The 18,128-nt window shown below is 39.2% G+C and overlaps 1 protein-coding gene across 1 annotated transcript in view; it reads right to left on the reverse strand.

Annotated features, from left to right (window-relative positions):
• The window catches only part of lpgat1 (lysophosphatidylglycerol acyltransferase 1), a 126,880-nt gene that overhangs the window by 1,202 nt on the left and 107,550 nt on the right, over positions 1–18,128 (reverse strand). The window contains exons 7-8 of the mRNA XM_062033995.1: positions 11,973–12,079; positions 1–590 (exon numbers count right to left, since the gene is read on the reverse strand). The exon at positions 1–590 is cut by the window's left edge and continues 1,202 nt beyond it. Coding sequence (XP_061889979.1) covers positions 439–590; positions 11,973–12,079 — 259 coding nt within the window. The 3' untranslated portion in view covers positions 1–438. The remainder of the gene's footprint in view (positions 591–11,972; positions 12,080–18,128) is intronic.

Genomic DNA, 18,128 nt, shown 5'->3' on the forward strand with positions numbered 1-18,128 from the left:
TGGCTGCTGTGGTGGTGGTGGAGAAATCATAGAATCTAGGCAGCTACCGTTCAGGAATACATCCTGGGATTGGGAGCAGTTAGTGCAAAGTGGGCCAAGGAGGGGGGAGGGGGGGGGGGGGGTGCGGCACGGCGTCCGTTTGGTCCGCCTGGAAAGAACCGAACGAGGCGGACGACTCTCACTTTATGGAACTACGACGGAAGGAGTCCTGAGTCTTTGACTTCAAATGTATGACCGTGTGTATGTGTAAACATCAACATGACAGCTGTGATGTGTGAGGGCTGTAAATTCATAAATGTGGTCCCCCCCCCCCCCCGCCCCCCCGGCCTCCCCAAACCCCCGCAGGGTTTTAGTCTCGCCGGTATTGTACATTCATCCACGGAAAGGGGGAGGGGCCATCCGATCCCCAGGCGCTACCTGCTGGCCTCGTCGGCGTCCTCAAAACAGGCAGCAGTAGAGGTGCTGCAGGGCGCTGTACCACACCAGGCCGGAGACGAACGCCAACGACTGGACCACGCACAGCCACACGGGGTCAAGGGTCATTTGCCGGGAGGCCGCGTGCCTCTCTCCGTCCTGAGGCGGGAACGCACCTGTTGAGGAGAGGGAGGACGAGCGGGTGAGTCGACAAATCTGGTCGAGGTTCGCGCAAAAGGCTGAAGTTAGCATTGTTTCACACACTCTGCAACACGGTAGGCTAGAGGAGCGAGCAGCTACACAACAGCTAAGCACACAATAGCACTCAAGCTAGACATACAGTACAGGCCAGAAGTTTGGACACACCTTCTCCTCATACTTGCCAACCCTCCCGAATTTCAGTGCCCCTCCCGAAAATCTCCCGGGGGCAACCATTCTCCCGATTTCCACCCGGACAACAATGTTGGGGGCGTGCCTTAAAGGCACTGCCTTCAGCGTCCTCTACAACCTGTCGTCACGTCCGCTTTTCCTCCATACAAGCAGCGTAAAATATGCGGCTTTTACACACACAAGTGAATTCAAGGCATACTTGGTCAACAGCCATACAGGTCACACTGAGGGTGACCGTATAAACAACTTTCCTAATGAAGTTGTTTTTATCCCCCCCCCCCTACACACACTCATGTAAAGTGACTTTGGGTATTTAGAAAAGCGCTATATAAATCCCAGGTATTATTATTATTATTAAACAACTTTAACACTGTTACAAATATGCGCCACACTGTGAAGCCACACCAAACAAGAATGACAAACACATTTCGGGAGAACCTCCGCACCGTAACACAACATAAACACAACAGAACAAATACCCAGAACCCCTTGCAGCACTAACTCTTCCGGAACGCTACAAGATACAACCCCCTGCTACCACCAAACCCCGCCCCCTCATAAAAAAAGGTATTTATACTGAAATATTTTAACCAAGTTTTATAAAAAAAAAATTAAAAAAAACATTAAAAATGATTCCCTTTGTAGAAGAAACATTATTGCAGATAAAACACGGTTTCGTTGACCTCAAGTAGAAATGGAATGTGCACGTCAAAACAACACAAGCATTATAAACAATGTAATATGGTACAAACAAAATAGTAAACAAATACAAATAAATGTGAACATTTTGAATAATGACACTAGAGATTAGGGATGATGTTTGATAAGAAATTATCGAGTTCGAGCCTATTATCGAATCCTCTTATCGAACCGATTCCTTATCGATTCTCTTATCGAGTCCAGATAGGTGGTTGTATATGGAAAAGAACACACACTATTTGGTTTAACAAAATCTCACTTTTATCATATAAGAAAACAATTTAATCTAATAAATAAATAAATATTGACTGCTACCCCCCTAAAAAAAAAAAAAAAAAAAAAAAATATTGACTGTTGTTACCCAAAGTATATTAAGTGGGATTTTTCAGAAAAACAAATATATAAGGTAACACAAAAACAACCTGTCTCTGTGATCACTATAGGTGTATAAATAATAATATAGTGTTAAATAAAATCAGTCCCTTGGGCACAAAACTGGAAATAATACAGCTCTCCAAAAAGTGCACTTCTGCTGCTATTTGACATAACTGTTTGTTATGATGCTTTGACATTTTTGCACTTTATTTCTTTATTGAAAGAAAATTCTATGAAGAGAAAAGTCGTTTGCAAATGTGGTTACAATGCTAAAAAATGAAAATGTAAAGCTAAAAAAAGAAATACACTTTGAGTTAACATTATTTCTTTATAGGGGGAAAGATTTTATGAGCTAGGGAATATAACAACTACACTACCCAGCATGCAACGGGAGTGACGAGCATGCGCTAGGTAGCCCCGAAAAGTGTTGCATGTCGCCACCCGGCAGCTAAGAATGAGCACGCTGTGAAAGTAAACGTCAAGAACTCAGCCAACACGCCTCGTCTGCATTATTTATAATTAGACAGACAACACATATACAGTGTGAAAAACAAAAGTTGAAAAAGGGAGATATGTTGTATATATATGTATGTGCTGCGGTTGCTTCAAGAACGTTGCGCCAGCTGCCGTAAAGGAGGTGCGTTGCTAGCCTGGTTGCTATGTTTCCGGTGGGTCGTAAAAGTGTTCGTCATGTGTTTTACCCTGCTAAAATCTCCCAGTAAAGTTATTCATTGGATTATAGCTTTTGTTTTGAACTTTATTACACCTTGGAGCGCTTTTTCCCGTCCATTGTTTTCCTGCTTTCCCTATCTGCGCCTAATGACTGAGCTACGTGACGTCATTTCTTGTGATGTCACACGGGGCATTTATGGTCGGGACGGGATTCGTTCCCAGGGATTCGAATAAAGAACCAACTCTTTTTCTTTACTATAGTGGTCTCGATAACGGGTACCGGTTCTCAAAAAGGGATTCGAGTCAGAGGACTCGGATCTTTTCTTATCGAACAACCGGGAAAACCGGTTTCGAGTATCATCCCTACTAGAGATGTCCAATAATATCGGCCTGCCGATAAATGCTTTAAAATGTAATATCGGAAATTATCAGTATCGTTTTCAACCTCCCGATTTTCCAGAATTTCAGTGCCCCTCCCGAAAATCTCCCGGGGCAACCATTCTCCCGATTCCCAGCCGGACAACATTATTGGGGGCGTGCCTTTCCGGACAACATTATTGGGGGCGTGCCTTTCCGGACAACATTATTGGGGGCGTGCCTTAAAGGCACTGCCTTTAGCGTCCTCTACAACCTGTCGTCACGTCCGCTTTTCCTCCACACAAACAGCGTGCCGGCCCAGTCACATAATATATGCGGCTTTCACACACACATAAGTGAATGCAAGGCATACTTGATCAACAGCCATACAGGTCACACTGAGGGTGACCGTATAAACAACTTTTAACACTGTTAGAAATATGCGCCACACTGTGAACCCACACCAAACAAGAATGACAAACACATTTCGGGAGAACATCCGCACCGTAACACAACACAAACACAACAGAACAAATACCCAGAACCCCTTGCAACACTAACTCTTCTGGGACGCTACAAAATACACCCCCCGCTACCACCAAAACCCCCCCCTCCAACTCCCGAATTCGTAGGTGTCAAGGTTGGCAAGTATGCTCTAGTATACTCTGGACTGAAGCTGTGTGCCTTCATTGTTTTTGTAGCTGCTGTTTTGAGGCATGTTAAAAAAAATAATGCACGTTGTGAAAGTCAAAGTATAGTATTTCCCATAATTGTAGTGGGTTTTAGGATTATCTCAGGGAGAGCATGTCCCAAATTCCAAGCTGCTGTTTTGAGGCATGTTTAAAAAAATAATGCACTTTGTGACTTCAATAATAAATATGGCAGTGCCATGTTGGCATTTTTTTTTTACATAACTTGAGTTGATTTATTTTGGAAAACCTTGTTACATTGTTTAATGCATCCAGCGGGGCATCACAACAAAATTAGGCATAATAATGTGTTAATTCCACCACTGCATATATCGGTATCGGTTGATATCGGAATCGGTAATTAAGAGTTGGACATTATCGGATATCGGAAAAAAGCCATTATCGGACATCTCTAAATGACACCTTATGGACTTGAAATAAACAAATACAATAAATGTAAGATTTTGCAAGATGGCACCTGGTGGCCATAAGACATAACTGCACTTTTTGTCCATATGTATAAAAACAGTGTTCGTATATGAGATCTAGTCTTACACATAGGCATGATTATTTTGATCAATACTGAAATCACGATTATTAATCAGGATTATTCATTTTGTTTGGTAAACAGTGTTGTGGTGGGGTATAATATGAAGGCTATAGATCAGTGGTTCTTAACCTGGGTTCGATCGAACCCTAGGGGTTCGGTGAGTCGGCGGAGGTCAAAACACACCCGACTCATCGTGTAAATAAAAACTTCTCCCTATCGCCGTATTATGGATACCCCCAAACAATGTTCCCTCTAATTTTCCATCTGATTTGCAGATGTGTAATTTGTTGTGAGTTCATGTGTTGGTTTTGTTCTTTGAACGAGGGGATGTTCATGCACGGTTCATTTTGTGCACCAGTAAAAAAAAACATATAACTTAGTCATGAATTTGAATTTTTTATTCATTTATTTTTTCACTAAAGGGTTCGGTGAATTCGCATATGAATTTGGTGGGGTTCGGTACCTCCAATAAGGTTAAGAACCACTACTATAGATAAATGTTATTACTATATTTATAGACAAATATGTGTTTTTGTTCATTAATAGTATAAGCGTGTTAGTTTTTTCTCATTACATAATGCCTTTATCTCTATTTTTACATTTTGATAGAAGTATTTAAAAAAAAAAGTTATATACATTTGGTGTACAGTTACATGCACTAAATGTGATACATGCTGTATCAGGACAGATCCGTTAAGAGTTTGAGCTGAAATATGTTGTATAGTAACGAGCTATACACAATAAAACATTAACAAAATGCTATGTCACATGAATGTTTTTTCAATTAGTAATAAAAAAAACAAACAAACAAAAAAAAAACAAGTAATGTAAACAAAATATAAAACACAAAGCTGTTTGGCTAATGAAGGTAAAGTCAAATAAACAAGCTTTGTTTGTTCTTGTCCTGCACCAATATGTGGTTAAGTGCAAGTTTGGCCCGAAAAAATAAACAGCAGTGATACCTCTCACATCTAATACACAATTTTTGTGCCTCACTGATAATACATCCTGCGTTCAATTCGATGAGATGACAAAACATTTGAGCTAGTGTTGATGTTATTGGAACACCGACAAAGTTAGCAGTTCAATAAAGCAAGGCTGACCATCCCAGTCAACAAACTAGAGACTTCATAAACAAGTTGTGGCAACGTTGCAGACATCTCGCCTGCTGCATGCTAACACTTAGTCCCAGCAGCTGAGTGAAAGACGCTGTCTTGCACTTTCAAAATGAAACTGCAACATCAAATATTTTTCTCCTCCACTGTATACTTTTTGTGTGGGAGAAATGCATCGGTCTCCAAAATTGTCCACACATGTCGCCAAGTAATGAAAGCAGCGTGCTCATAAAGGCACGCCGAGACTCCTTGGAAGTGAAAGCGAGTGAAATGAAGTCAACACGGAGCGATGGGCTCAGTTTACTCGGAGGGGAAATCTCCGGGGCAAGGTTGTGTATTTGCCGCCATATTTGCTAAAGCCAAACAGCGCGAATGTACATGCGCTGTTGCGACTCCGTTCCCAGGAAGTAAGCAGGATTGCCTAAAATGCATTACTAAATGGCGCTTTTTCGGTAATTAAAAATGTAAACGGTATTACTAACCGTCTGGAATTTTACAGCGGATCTATTTACTGTACATACAAAATCTCAAAAGCAGAAGAATTGTATTAGAAACTATCCAGTAACAAATGTGTCCGCATCATTCAACTTACTGCATCATGAGTTTAACCTAATGAATTATTGTGGCCATGAGCTGTCGCCAAAACACAATTACGACTACACATCAACTTAAAGACAGCATACTATAAGTTAATTTCAGTCGGTTAAAAGGTAAGCGTTTCTCATACCTAAAATTGTTCTCTGAATAATTTCACTTGATCAAACCTTTTTCTAACGTATCACACTACAAAATGATAAAAAGGTACATATGGTTTATACCAGGGGTGTCAACCGTACGGCCCGAGGGCCGCGAACAGGTTTTATCCGGCCCGCGGGATGAGTTTGCCAAGTATAAAAATTAACCTGACATTTTTGAATGAAAGAAACAGCTGTTCTAAATGTGTCCACTGGATGTCGCAATAGCAATTCTTTGTATCTTTGTAGATGATGCTACATATGTACAAAATAAACCACATGATGTTAGTGCATCAGTCGAGGAAAATGATCAAACTACATAAATAACATCCTGTAATGTGATTTTGATGGATTGAAAATTAACACCAATGAGTTGACTGATGAACATTATCACATAATTTATTCAGAAAATATAAATAACGACAAATAAAGTATGTATACTATTAACCGCAACAGGTAATTTAAAAAAATTAAAAACAACAACATTATGATTTGTACAATTTCAGAATGTGCTCGCTCTATTTTTAAACAAAAAAAACAATCTGAAGTTATCTTTATTTTGAAGTTATCGTGCCGTGATTTTACCAGTCCGGCCCACTTGGGAGTAGATTTTTCTCCACGTGGCCCCCCATCTAAAATGTGTTTGACACCCCTGCTTTAAACTGATATTATCAAATCAAATCAAATCAACTTTATTTATAAAGCACATTTAAAATTTACCAAAGGGGTAGCCAAAGTGCTGCACAATGGGCAGGTTAAAAATAATACGAGAACCGAGCAAACACAACACAACACAAACAGAACACAATAAAAAATAAATAAATACAATATAAAAAACATAAAAACATAAAAACAGGTTCACAGCAGGTGTATTATGGGGTGCCATTGCAGGATGGGTATCACTCAGTGTTAAAAGCCATTATGTAGGATTAAAATCGGTATCGACCAATACCCAGGGCTCCAATATTGTATTTAGAGTGAAAAAGTTGTACTGGAAAAGCCATAATTGTTGAAGAAGAAATGGAACCTCTAAAGTTGCTGTTATGGAAACATGTATAATTTGCAGATATAACTTATAAAGGCAACATGTCATTTCGGTGTTTGTGGGCTCTGATTGTTGCATTTCAATAGAGTGCCTTTTCCAGCAAAATAAATGACATCATAGCAGGGGAACATCTGGGCCAAGTTGTTCAAAAGGTGCAATCTGGATCTAAATTATCTTGATTTTGAAATCCCCTTTTTTTACCTTCCGGGATCACATATTCCGTTTTAATTGTATCTCAGTTGTTCAAAGCAACGTTGAATCCAATCCAAGTCTTTCAAAATGACCAAATCTGAATAATGAGTGTTCTACTTGGACTGCATGTCACTCAGAAAGTTGCCAGGTGTGTCAAAAAACTGGAAGAATAGAGACCTTTGTGAACCAATCTTCAATAGTTTGTGTGCACAGTAAACAGGAAAGGTCAAAAGTTTGGAAACACTTGTTTATTTATATTCAATGAGAAAGTGTTTCCAAACTTTGGACTGGTTCTGCAAGTTTTATTGTGAACTACTGATTGACTTATTTTACATAACATTTCTCCGGGATTACTTAGATGCCTTAATATCAACAGTGGAAACCTATTTTCACATTTGAATAACAATTAGAACTTTAAGTGTTGGAGTGCTTAACTTCTTTTTACAATAATACGTCAGATAAGAATGTTTAAATGTGCCTAAAAATGCCTGTACAATTAATAAAGGTTCCATAATGGCCTCAGTTTGACCCTAGAACGGATTATTTCTAGGGATGTCCGATAATGGCTTTTTGCCGATATCCGATATTCCGATATTGTCCAACTCTTAATTACCGATATCAACCGATACTGATATATACAGTCGTGTAATTAACACACTATTATGCCTAATTTGGACAACCAGGTATGGTGAAGATAAGGTCCTTTTTAAAAAAATTAATAAAATAAAATAAGATAAATAAATTAAAAACATTTTCTTGAATAAAAAAGAAAGTAAAACAATATAAAAACAGTTACATAGAAAGTAGTAATGAATGAAAATGAGTAAAATGAACTGTTAAAGGTTAGTACTATTAGTGGACCAGCAGCACGCACAATCATGTGTGCTTACGGACTGTATCCCTTGCAGACTGTATTGATATATTGATATATAATGTAGGAACCAGAATATTAATAACAGACAGAAACAACCCTTTTGTGTGAATGAGTGTAAATGGGGGAGGGAGGTTTTTTGGGTTGGTGCACTAACTGTAAGTGTATCTTGTGTTTTTTATGTTGATTTAATAAAAAAAAACAAAAAAAAAACAGATACTGATAATAAAAAAAAACGATACAGATAATTTCCGATATTACATTTGAAAGCATTTATCGGCCGATAATATCGGCCTGCCAATATTATCGGACATCTCTAATTATTTCTATTTTCATTGTTTATGGAAAAAATGACCTTAAGCTCAGAACAAAACCGTACATCCATTGGTTTCCACGTGACTAAAGCTAAAATGTTGTACTTTTTTCCTGTTGGATCTGACTTGATTTTGCATGCAGTAGATATACAGTGGTACCTTGGTTTTAGCACGATACCGTTTTAAGCGAAGATGTCTTACTAAAAGGTCTGGGATTTCAGTTTAAAGCCATTTCCGGGTCTAAATTGGCTGTCAAAGTGTACCAACTTGTCGGCATTTGTCTTCGTCCTTCTACTTTACAGGTGTGAGGCATGACTAATGATCTACAACAGGGGTGTCCAAACTTTTTCCACTGAGGGCCGCACACTGAAAAATCAAAGCAAGCGGGGGCCATTTTGATATTTTTTATTTTAAAAACCAATACAATATATGTATAAAAAAGATACATTTAGGCCTCCACTCAGGCTTGATCACAGGGACCCCATAGGGTTTAGGTTAAAAAAAAATTATTAAAAATGTGTCATTATCTAGTATTATTATTATTATTATTATTCAAAGTTTAAATATCTAGATCAACATGAGGTATATCTGTCAATATAACGTTTTTTTTTTTTTAAAGATTTAAGTTGTATGCCCTTTTTGTCAAAGAAAACTTTGTTTTTTTATGGAAAAAACACAAAAAATGCAATATTTTCCCCCAATAACATTTTAAAGTGGAACATTTCAGATTATATAATAATTGGAGCTCATAACATAACTCATAACAACATTGATTTGAATGTATTATTATTTTTTGAGCAATGACACTTAAAAAAAAAAAAAGTAACACTAAAATTATTTGGGATCCAAAAGGGTCCTGCTCAGTAAAGTGTTAAAATATAAATCGTAATTTTTTAAAAAACTGTTAACACAATAGTCTCGAGATCAACTTCAGATCTATCCGTCAATTATAACTTGTATTGTTGTTTATTATGTTCCTTGTTTGTTCATTTTAGGCCTTTCTTTAAAAAAAACAGTTTTTTATATGGCAAACACAAGCAGGGAGGTAATGGCTCCCATTTTTATAGTCTTTAGTATGACTCGGCCGGGGTTTGAACTCACAACCTACCGACCTCAGGGCAGACACTCTCACCACGAGGCCAGTTGATCACGTCAACATTGGCACGCAAGCTCGTGATCACAGCGCCGCTATAAATAGTCTGTCTGTGTTAAAACTTATAATAAGAATATCAATAATTATTGGTTAGTATTCAAGTCCCGAAATGTAAATGGAGTATTTTTGGATGTTTCTTTCTCATTGTCATCCCATTGGGTTGAGTTTATTCTTGCCCTGATGTGGGATCTGAGCCGAGGATGTCGTTGTGTCTTGTGCAGCCCTTTGAGACACTTGTGATTTAGGGCTATATAAGTAAACATTGATTGATTGATTATTGGGCGGAATAGAGGAGCTCCCATTGTAAGCGGACTTTTATTTACGAGTTAGAATACATTAAAAAAATTAGAGATGTCCGATAATGGCTTTTTTGCCGATATTTCGATATTGTCCAACTCTTAATTACCGATTCCGATATATACAGTCGTGGAATTAACACATTATTATGCCTAATTTCGTTGTGAAGCCCCGCTGGATGCATTAAACAATGTAACAAGGTTTTCCAAAATAAATCAACCCAAGTTTCACTTACCATCATCCTTAAATGGATATTCACTACTGTTGTAATTGTAATATGGTATTGTGAATAAACTTGAAACTTGAAAGTTATGGAAAAAAATGCCAACATGGCACTGCCATATTTATTATTGAAGTCACAAAGTGCTTCTTTTTTTTTTAACATGCCTCAAAACAGCAGCTTAGAATTTGGGACATGCTCTCCCTGAGAGAGCATGAGGAGGTTGAGGTGGGCGGGGTTGAGGTGGGGTGGGAGGTGTATATTGTAGCGTCCCGGAAGAGTTAGTGCTGCAAGGGGTTCTGGGTATTTGTTCTGTTGTGTTTATGTTGTGTTACGGTGCGGATGTTCTCCCGAAATGTGTTTGTCATTGTTGTTTGGTGTGGGTTCACAGTGTGGCGCATATTTGTAACAGTGTTAAAGTTGTTTATACGTCCACCCTCAGTGTGACCTGTATGGCTTTTGACCAAGTATGTCTTGCATTCACTTGTGTGTGTGTGTAAAAGCCGCATATATTATGTGACTGGGACGGTACGCTGTTTGTGTGGAGGAAAAGCGGACGTGACGACAAGTTGTAGAGGACGCTAAAGGCAGTGCCTTTGAGGCACGCCCCCAATAATGTTGTCCGGGTAGAAATCAGGAGAATGGTTGCTCCGGGAGATTTTCGGGAGGGGCACTGAAATTCGGGAGTCTCCCGGGAAAATCGGGAGGTTGAAACCGATACCGATAATTTCCGATATTACATTTTAAAACATTTATCGGCCAATAATATCGTCAGGCCGATATTATCGGACATCTCTAGTTTTTTTTGCCCTGATGTGGGATCTGAGCCGAGGATGTCGTTGTGGCTTGTGCAGACCTTTGAGAAACTCGTGATTTAGGGCTATATAAGTAAACATTGATTGATTGATTAGGCAGAATAGAGGAGCTCCCATTGTCAGCGGGCTTTTATTTACGGGTTAGAATACATTAAAAAAATACATCTGTCGTCATGTCTTTCATAATGATTGTGAACAATAGGCAGAATTCCAACAACAACAAAAGTTCCCCTTATCAGTGTGGCGTAAAGCTGCATCAGTTGATGTAAACAAAGTCGTGTGTGCACAAGAAAGAAAAACAAAGACTTGTAGCCAAGGTAAAGAAAAAAATGTTCTGCGTGTAAAATTATACACTACCGTTCAAAAGTTTGGGGTCACCCAAACAATTTTGTGGAATAGCCTTCATTTCTAAGAACAAGAATAGACTGTCGAGTTTCAGATGAAAGTTCTCTTTTTCTGGCCATTTTGAGCGTTTAATTGACCCCACAAATGTGATGCTCCAGAAACTCAATCTGCTCAAAGGAAGGTCAGTTTTGTAGCTTCTGTAACGAGCAAAAGTGTTTTCAGATGTGTGAACATGATTGCACAAGGGTTTTCTAATCATCAATTAGCCTTCTGAGCCAATGAGCAAACACATTGTACCATTAGAACACTGGAGTGATAGTTGCTGGAAATGGGCCTCTATACACCTATGTAGATATTGCACCAAAAACCAGACATTTGCAGCTAGAATAGTCATTTACCACATTAGCAATGTATAGAGTGTATTTCTTTAAAGTTAAGACTAGTTTAAAGTTATCTTCATTGAAAAGTACAGTTCTTTTCCTTCAAAAATAAGGACATTTCAATGTGACCCCAAACTTTTGAACGGTAGTGTATACATCAATTCTATAAAAAAAAGTGTGTTCCAATTTTTGGGCGTCTGCAACAAATTAATTGGATTTACATTGCTTGCTATGGCAAAAAATGTTTCGGTTTTCAACGGACCCTTCGGAATGGATTAATAGCGAAACCCGAGGTACCATAGAGTCTCACACACAAACTAGAATTGCAAAAAAAGGGGAACAGACCTGTGTCGTAGAAGTGGGCCAGCAACTCCTCTTTCTCCACAAACCTCTGATACAGCCAGGCCGTCAGAGCTTCCTCCTTGACAGGAACCTCTTTAATAGGGTACATCCTGACATGCAAACACACACAAAAAAAAGGTCAGCAAGCAGAATCGTAAGGTAAATCCTGGGCATCAGCAAAAGATCAGCAGGAGTCCATTTCAAACAAGAGTCGATCAAAAGCAGTGTTCATTTTCCTTGACTAACAATTTGTTATGATTATCGCCAACTACTTTTTTAATAAAACTATGTTGACATTAACTAAATAAATAACAAAATAATTACCTAAATAAATAAATAAAAATGAGACGGAAATGTTGTCAATTGAACTCCAATCATAATAATATATTATTTTCATAAGGGGCCTTTGAAGGCACTTAAGGTTGTTGTACAGCAGTGTTTTTCAACCACTGTGAGATATTGTCTGGTGTGCCGTGGAAGATGATGTCATTTCACCTAATTGGGTTAAAAATATTTTTTTGCACACCAGTAATTATAAATAATGTGCCGTTGTTGAGTGCCTGTGATGTCTAGAACGCGGCAGAGTAACCGTGTAATACTCTTCCATATCAGTAGGTGGCAGCAGGTAGCTAATTGCTTTGTGGATGTCAGGAACATGTTTTGTCGTGGTCACAATATGCAGACGACAGCGGGAGGCAGTGAGCAGGTAAAAAGGTGTCTAATGCTTAAACCAAAAATAAACAAAAGGCGAGTGCCGCTAAGAAAAGGCATTGAAGCTTAGGGAAGGCTATGCAAAACCAAACTAAAACTGAACTGGCTGCAAAGTAAACAAAAACAGAATGCTGGACGACCGCAAAGACTTACAGCGTGTGGAGCAGCAGACGGCGTCCACAAAGTACACCCGTACATGACATGACAATCAACAAAATAGCAAACACTACACACAGGAAAACAGCAAAAAACTCAAAATAAGTCACGGCGTGATGTGACAGGTGGTGACAGTACACTAACTTAGAGACGAGCTATAGTATTGCATGCTTGGTTATGGTTTGAATGTATATCCAACAATTGCGAGAACTACTTTTTACTGTCAATATCAGCTGCTGAGTTTCATTTTTTTTTCGCTAGTGGTGTGCCTCGGGATTTTTCCAATGAAAAAAATGTGCCTTGGCTCGAAAAAGGTTGAAAAACACTGTTGTACGGCACTTACAAGCGGCTAAAAATGACGGCGCATATTTGTAACAGTGTTAAAGTTGTTTATACGGCTACCTTCAGTGTGACCTGTATGGCTGTTGACCAAGTATGCCTTGCATTCACTTGTGTGTGTGAAAAGCCATAGATTTGACTGGGCCGGCACACAAAGGCAGTGCCTTTAAGGTTTATTGGCGCTCTGTACTTCTCCCTACGTCCGTGTACACAGCGGCGTTTTAAAAAGTCATACATTTTTCTTTTTGAAACCGATACCGATAATTTTGAAACCGATACCGATAATTTCCGATATTACATTTTAAAGCATTTATCGGCCGATAATATCGGACTGCCGATATTATCGGACATCTCTAGTTTTATGTTATGTTGATTATCTTTTTTATAAAATTAAACAACTGAATGAACATCTTTAAGTCTGGTGATTCCATCATTGTTGTATGAATTGGTGCATTCGTCACTGCATTGCACAGCATACACCAGATACTTTTTTGTCCTGTCTTTGGGGTGCACTGGCCACTGTCTCCGGGTGTTGCCTGGTTTGAAGTGCCCTGGAATGTTGTGTTGGTTAAAAATTCCTTTGCTTCATAACAGTTGCTTTTTTACTCCTAATAGGGTGCAACCGTCCTTGCCTCAGCACGCCGCCTTGTGTTAAAGTATAAATAATTGGAGCTTCGCCACCAGCATTTAGACGAGGTCTGCCTTATGTAAGATTATGAGCATGAACTGATGAATGATGTAAGGCCAAACGTCTTCCAAGACAAACGGAACAGTCAAGGTGCAATCTATTGATACCTGAGAATACAATGACCTGGATTAATGAGAACATCTGTAGACAATACCGTCCTTTGTAAGACATATGTCCACGTTTGGAGAACAAGACAATGTGGTGATCTTAACCACTAATAACACAACTAACTTGGCATCTACGCAACAATCTAACAACTATTTTACTGCTACTACACGACCTACTGGTATGCTTTGCCAAGTTTGCTGTGCTAATTAGGTAATCAAAAAAAATTATGTTTTATGAACCGTGGTAGGAGGAGATCATGCCCCAAGTGGCGTTCAAATACCTCGGAGTCTTGTTCACGAGTGAGGGAAGAGTGGATCGCGAGATCGACAGGCGGATCGGTGCGGCGTCTTCAGTAATGCGGACGCTGTATCGATCCGTTGTTGTGAAGAAGGAGCTGAGCCGGAAGGCAAAGCTCTCAATTTACCGGTCGATCTACGTTCCCATCCTCACCTATGGTCATGAGCTTTGGGTTATGACCGAAAGGACAAGATCACGGGTACAAGCGGCCCAAATGAGTTTCCTCCGCCGGGTGGCGGGGCTCTCCCTTAGAGATAGGGTGAGAAGCTCCGTCATCCATCAGGAGCTCAGAGTAAAGCCGCTGCTCCTCCACATGGAGAGAAGCCAGATGAGGTGGTTCGGGCATCTGGTCAGGATGCCACCCAAACGCCTCCCTAGGGAGGTGTTTAGGGCACGTCCGACCGGCAGGAGGCCACGGGGAAGACACAGGACACGTTCAATCAATCAATCAATCAATGTTTATTCATATAGCCCTAAATCACAAGTGTCTCAAAGGGCTGCACAAGCCACAACGACATCCTCGGTTCAGAGCCCACATAAGGGCAAGGACAATCTCACAACCCAGTGGGATGTCAATGTGAATGACTATGAGAAACCTTGGAGTTGGGAAGACTATGTCTCCCGGCTGGCCTGGGAACGCCCCGGGATCGAAGTGGCTGGGGAGAGGGAAGTCTGGGCTTCCCTGCTTAGGCTGCTGCCCCCGCGACTCAACCTTGGATAAGCGGAAGAAGATGGATGGATGTATGGAACCATGGTAGGTGTTTCGACCAAAAAAAAATGAAGTTGTCACAGTTACAGCTCAGACACACAATGCAAAGAAAATCAGACATCTATCCATCCATCCATTTTCTACCGCTTGTCCCTTATGGGGGTGCAGGGGGTGCTGGAGCCTATCTCAGTCTTCCGCCCATGTGCAGCTGAGGAAATCAGACAATGAGCCCTTAATTTGTTTGACTAAATCAGGAGTGTCAAAGTCAAGGCATGCATGGCAGATCCGGCCCGCGAATGAATGATCTATGGCCCCCGGGATGATATTTGATGAGTATTAGAACCGGCCCGCAGGCCACAGCTGCTGTTTTGCACGCACCAGTACTCCATCAATGTTGACGCTAGGAATTTTCAAATTGGGGTGCCAGGGACCCCATCAAGTCATAAAAAAATGGGGTCCCACAGTACATTTTTGGGGTCTTTTTTGTAACTGTTTTGAAAACAACTGTGAATTAGTGTAAATTATATTTATATGGCCCTTTTCTCTAGAATAGAATAGAATAGAATAGAGTTTTATTGTCCTTATTACAGTGAACAGGTTCAAAGAACAACGAAATTGGAGCAGATCCCCTAAGGTGCATACACAGTAATTTAGTAATATAAATAGTAAAAAAAGATAAAGACAGTGTTTCCCACACATTCATTTATTTGTGGTGGCCCGTCATGAAAGAATTACGTCCGCCACAAATTAAAAAAATTAAAAATATTTTTTTTTTTTTTTTTTTTTGTCCTGTCCAGCTTCTCAGGCAAATCATATAGTTGATGTAGATGCCCATATAGGCTGTTCGGATTTACCTTACAAAAGAGAAGTGTAGGATACTTCTCTTGTTGCCTTATTTGTATTTGACCACTACTGTTTTCTGTTTATTTGTTACTGACTGTGGCAGGACACCTCTGCCTCTGTTTCACTTTATGTTGCTGGTAAATAATATGGTTGTAGTAGTAGGCTAAAGTTAAATTATTTAGTATGCACTAATTAAAGGGGCAGAGCTTTAAGAGACATTTTAGCTTTTATATTTTATAAGATATATTTTTTGTAAGAACCACAATTAATAAATATATTTCAGTGAATAACTTATTGTTCAAATCTGTATATAAATATGTACATAAAGTTTTGTAATTATATTGTAAAATGGATGGATGGATGGATGGACGTTTAAAACAAAACTGTTATTAGTAAGTATAATTTTTTTAGCCTTTTTAGAGGAAAATCATATCATTGTAGTAAATTATGCAAATTACTCGATGATGTCATGGTGACCACGCCCATAGCCACGCCCCCTCCGCCACAGGTATCTTGGCAGTTTATGGTAAACACTGAAAGATTAAAAAGAATATATGTATCTATATATATGTATATATCCACACACATGCACAAAGCCATACATATGCATATATATTTTTCTCTAGTGACTCAAAGCACTTTTACATAGTGAAACCAAATATCTAAATTACATTTAAACCAGTGTGGGTGGCACTGGGAGCGGGTGGGTAAAGTGTCTTGCCCAAGGACACAACGGCAGTGACTAGGATGGCGGAAGCGGGGATTGGACCTGGAACCCTCAAGTTGCTGGCACGGCCACTCTACCAACCGAGCTATTCCGCCCCAAATGATAAATGCATGCATGATCCTGTTATATCTCACATTCTATATTGTGTTTTGGAAAAAGGATGTCATAAACGTTAATTCATTAAAAAAAATAATACAAAAGAAAATACATTTTTATGCATAAATAAATGTCAGTTATAAACATTCATTCACTTTCTTCTTTCCTTCATGGATCTAAACTTTACCGCTGCTGGTATTTATTTCTCTATTTTTATTGTAATATTTTTGGCCAAAGTAAGAGAAAGAAAACAATCTGAAGTTGTCTTTATTTTTTAGTTTCAATGCCATGATTTTAATAGTCCGGCCCGTGTGTGCACACATTTTCCTCCGTGCGGCCCCTGAGCTAAAATGACTTTGACACCCCTGGTCTAAATGAAGTAAAATAACTTGATGACACATGACACTTCAATTTATTGAGCTGTACCTCGAGTATACGAGTGTGTTATGCATTGTTGATTTATTAGTAGTTTGCAAAGTATTCTAACATACGGTAATTGATCCATTATAGAGAGAATGTCTATTTTCTAATTGAGATGCTTTGCAGGTAAACCTAGAGACAAGGTGGTTTCAAGATGCCATTTTTTATATTACCATAGACTAATTTGTATCTTATTTTTAGTTGAGTAAAACAAAATCTATTCACTGATTACTTAAATATGATTGACGGTAAAGCAGTCTCTGTTTTAGGTGGTGTGGGCTTAAGTAGCCACAAGGGGGCCTCAGTGGGCTGCTCTGCTCCTGGTCACCTTCAAATAGAGGTTACATTCTCCTCCCCTCAGAGGAGCCTTTCCTCTGCACTTAGTTTAATATTCCTAAACATTTAAGCGTCCGCTGTAAAAAGGACATCTGTGCAGAGGATATGTATGAGGAAGGCAATGAGCAATAGAGCATTGATCCGGTTTAATATGCATTGATTAGTTAAAGCGGTTCATGTTGTTGTACTGCTGAGTAGGATTCTTGTGCTCTGCTGAGAAACGCTGATTATGATTGTGGATTTGAACAGATATTGGTGTCAAATTTGCACCTTTGAAATGGTCCCCAAGCAGGTATTCTTAAAAAAATGCTAGACAATGGTTACAAAACAATGTCTTTTTATTTTTACGGAATTATGCGACTTGCAAATTGCACATAATAGTGATTTAAATAGTTATTTTAAAATTCAAAACAAATTGTCATAAGTATCACAGCAACACAAAACAGGGAATATGCAAAAAAACAAAAACAAAAAAAATGCCTTTTTTGTGTTATGTTGATGTTTAGAAATTTCGAGAAAATCAGAATGCCTCTGTCGGGATGCTACATTACCTGCTAGGGATGTAACGATATAAAATGTTCATATCATGTTATAACACTGCTGGACTCTAGGAAGAGGTTCCGCAGCCTCCGAAGCAGAACCTCCAGGTTCTGTAACAGCTTCTTCCCTCAGGCCGTAAGACTCTTAAACGCATCATAATTCAATTATCCCCTCAACTCCCCCCAAAAT

The sequence above is a fragment of the Entelurus aequoreus genome, linkage group LG23 (genome assembly GCF_033978785.1).
Source record: "Entelurus aequoreus isolate RoL-2023_Sb linkage group LG23, RoL_Eaeq_v1.1, whole genome shotgun sequence".
Classification (NCBI taxonomy): domain Eukaryota; kingdom Metazoa; phylum Chordata; class Actinopteri; order Syngnathiformes; family Syngnathidae; genus Entelurus; species Entelurus aequoreus.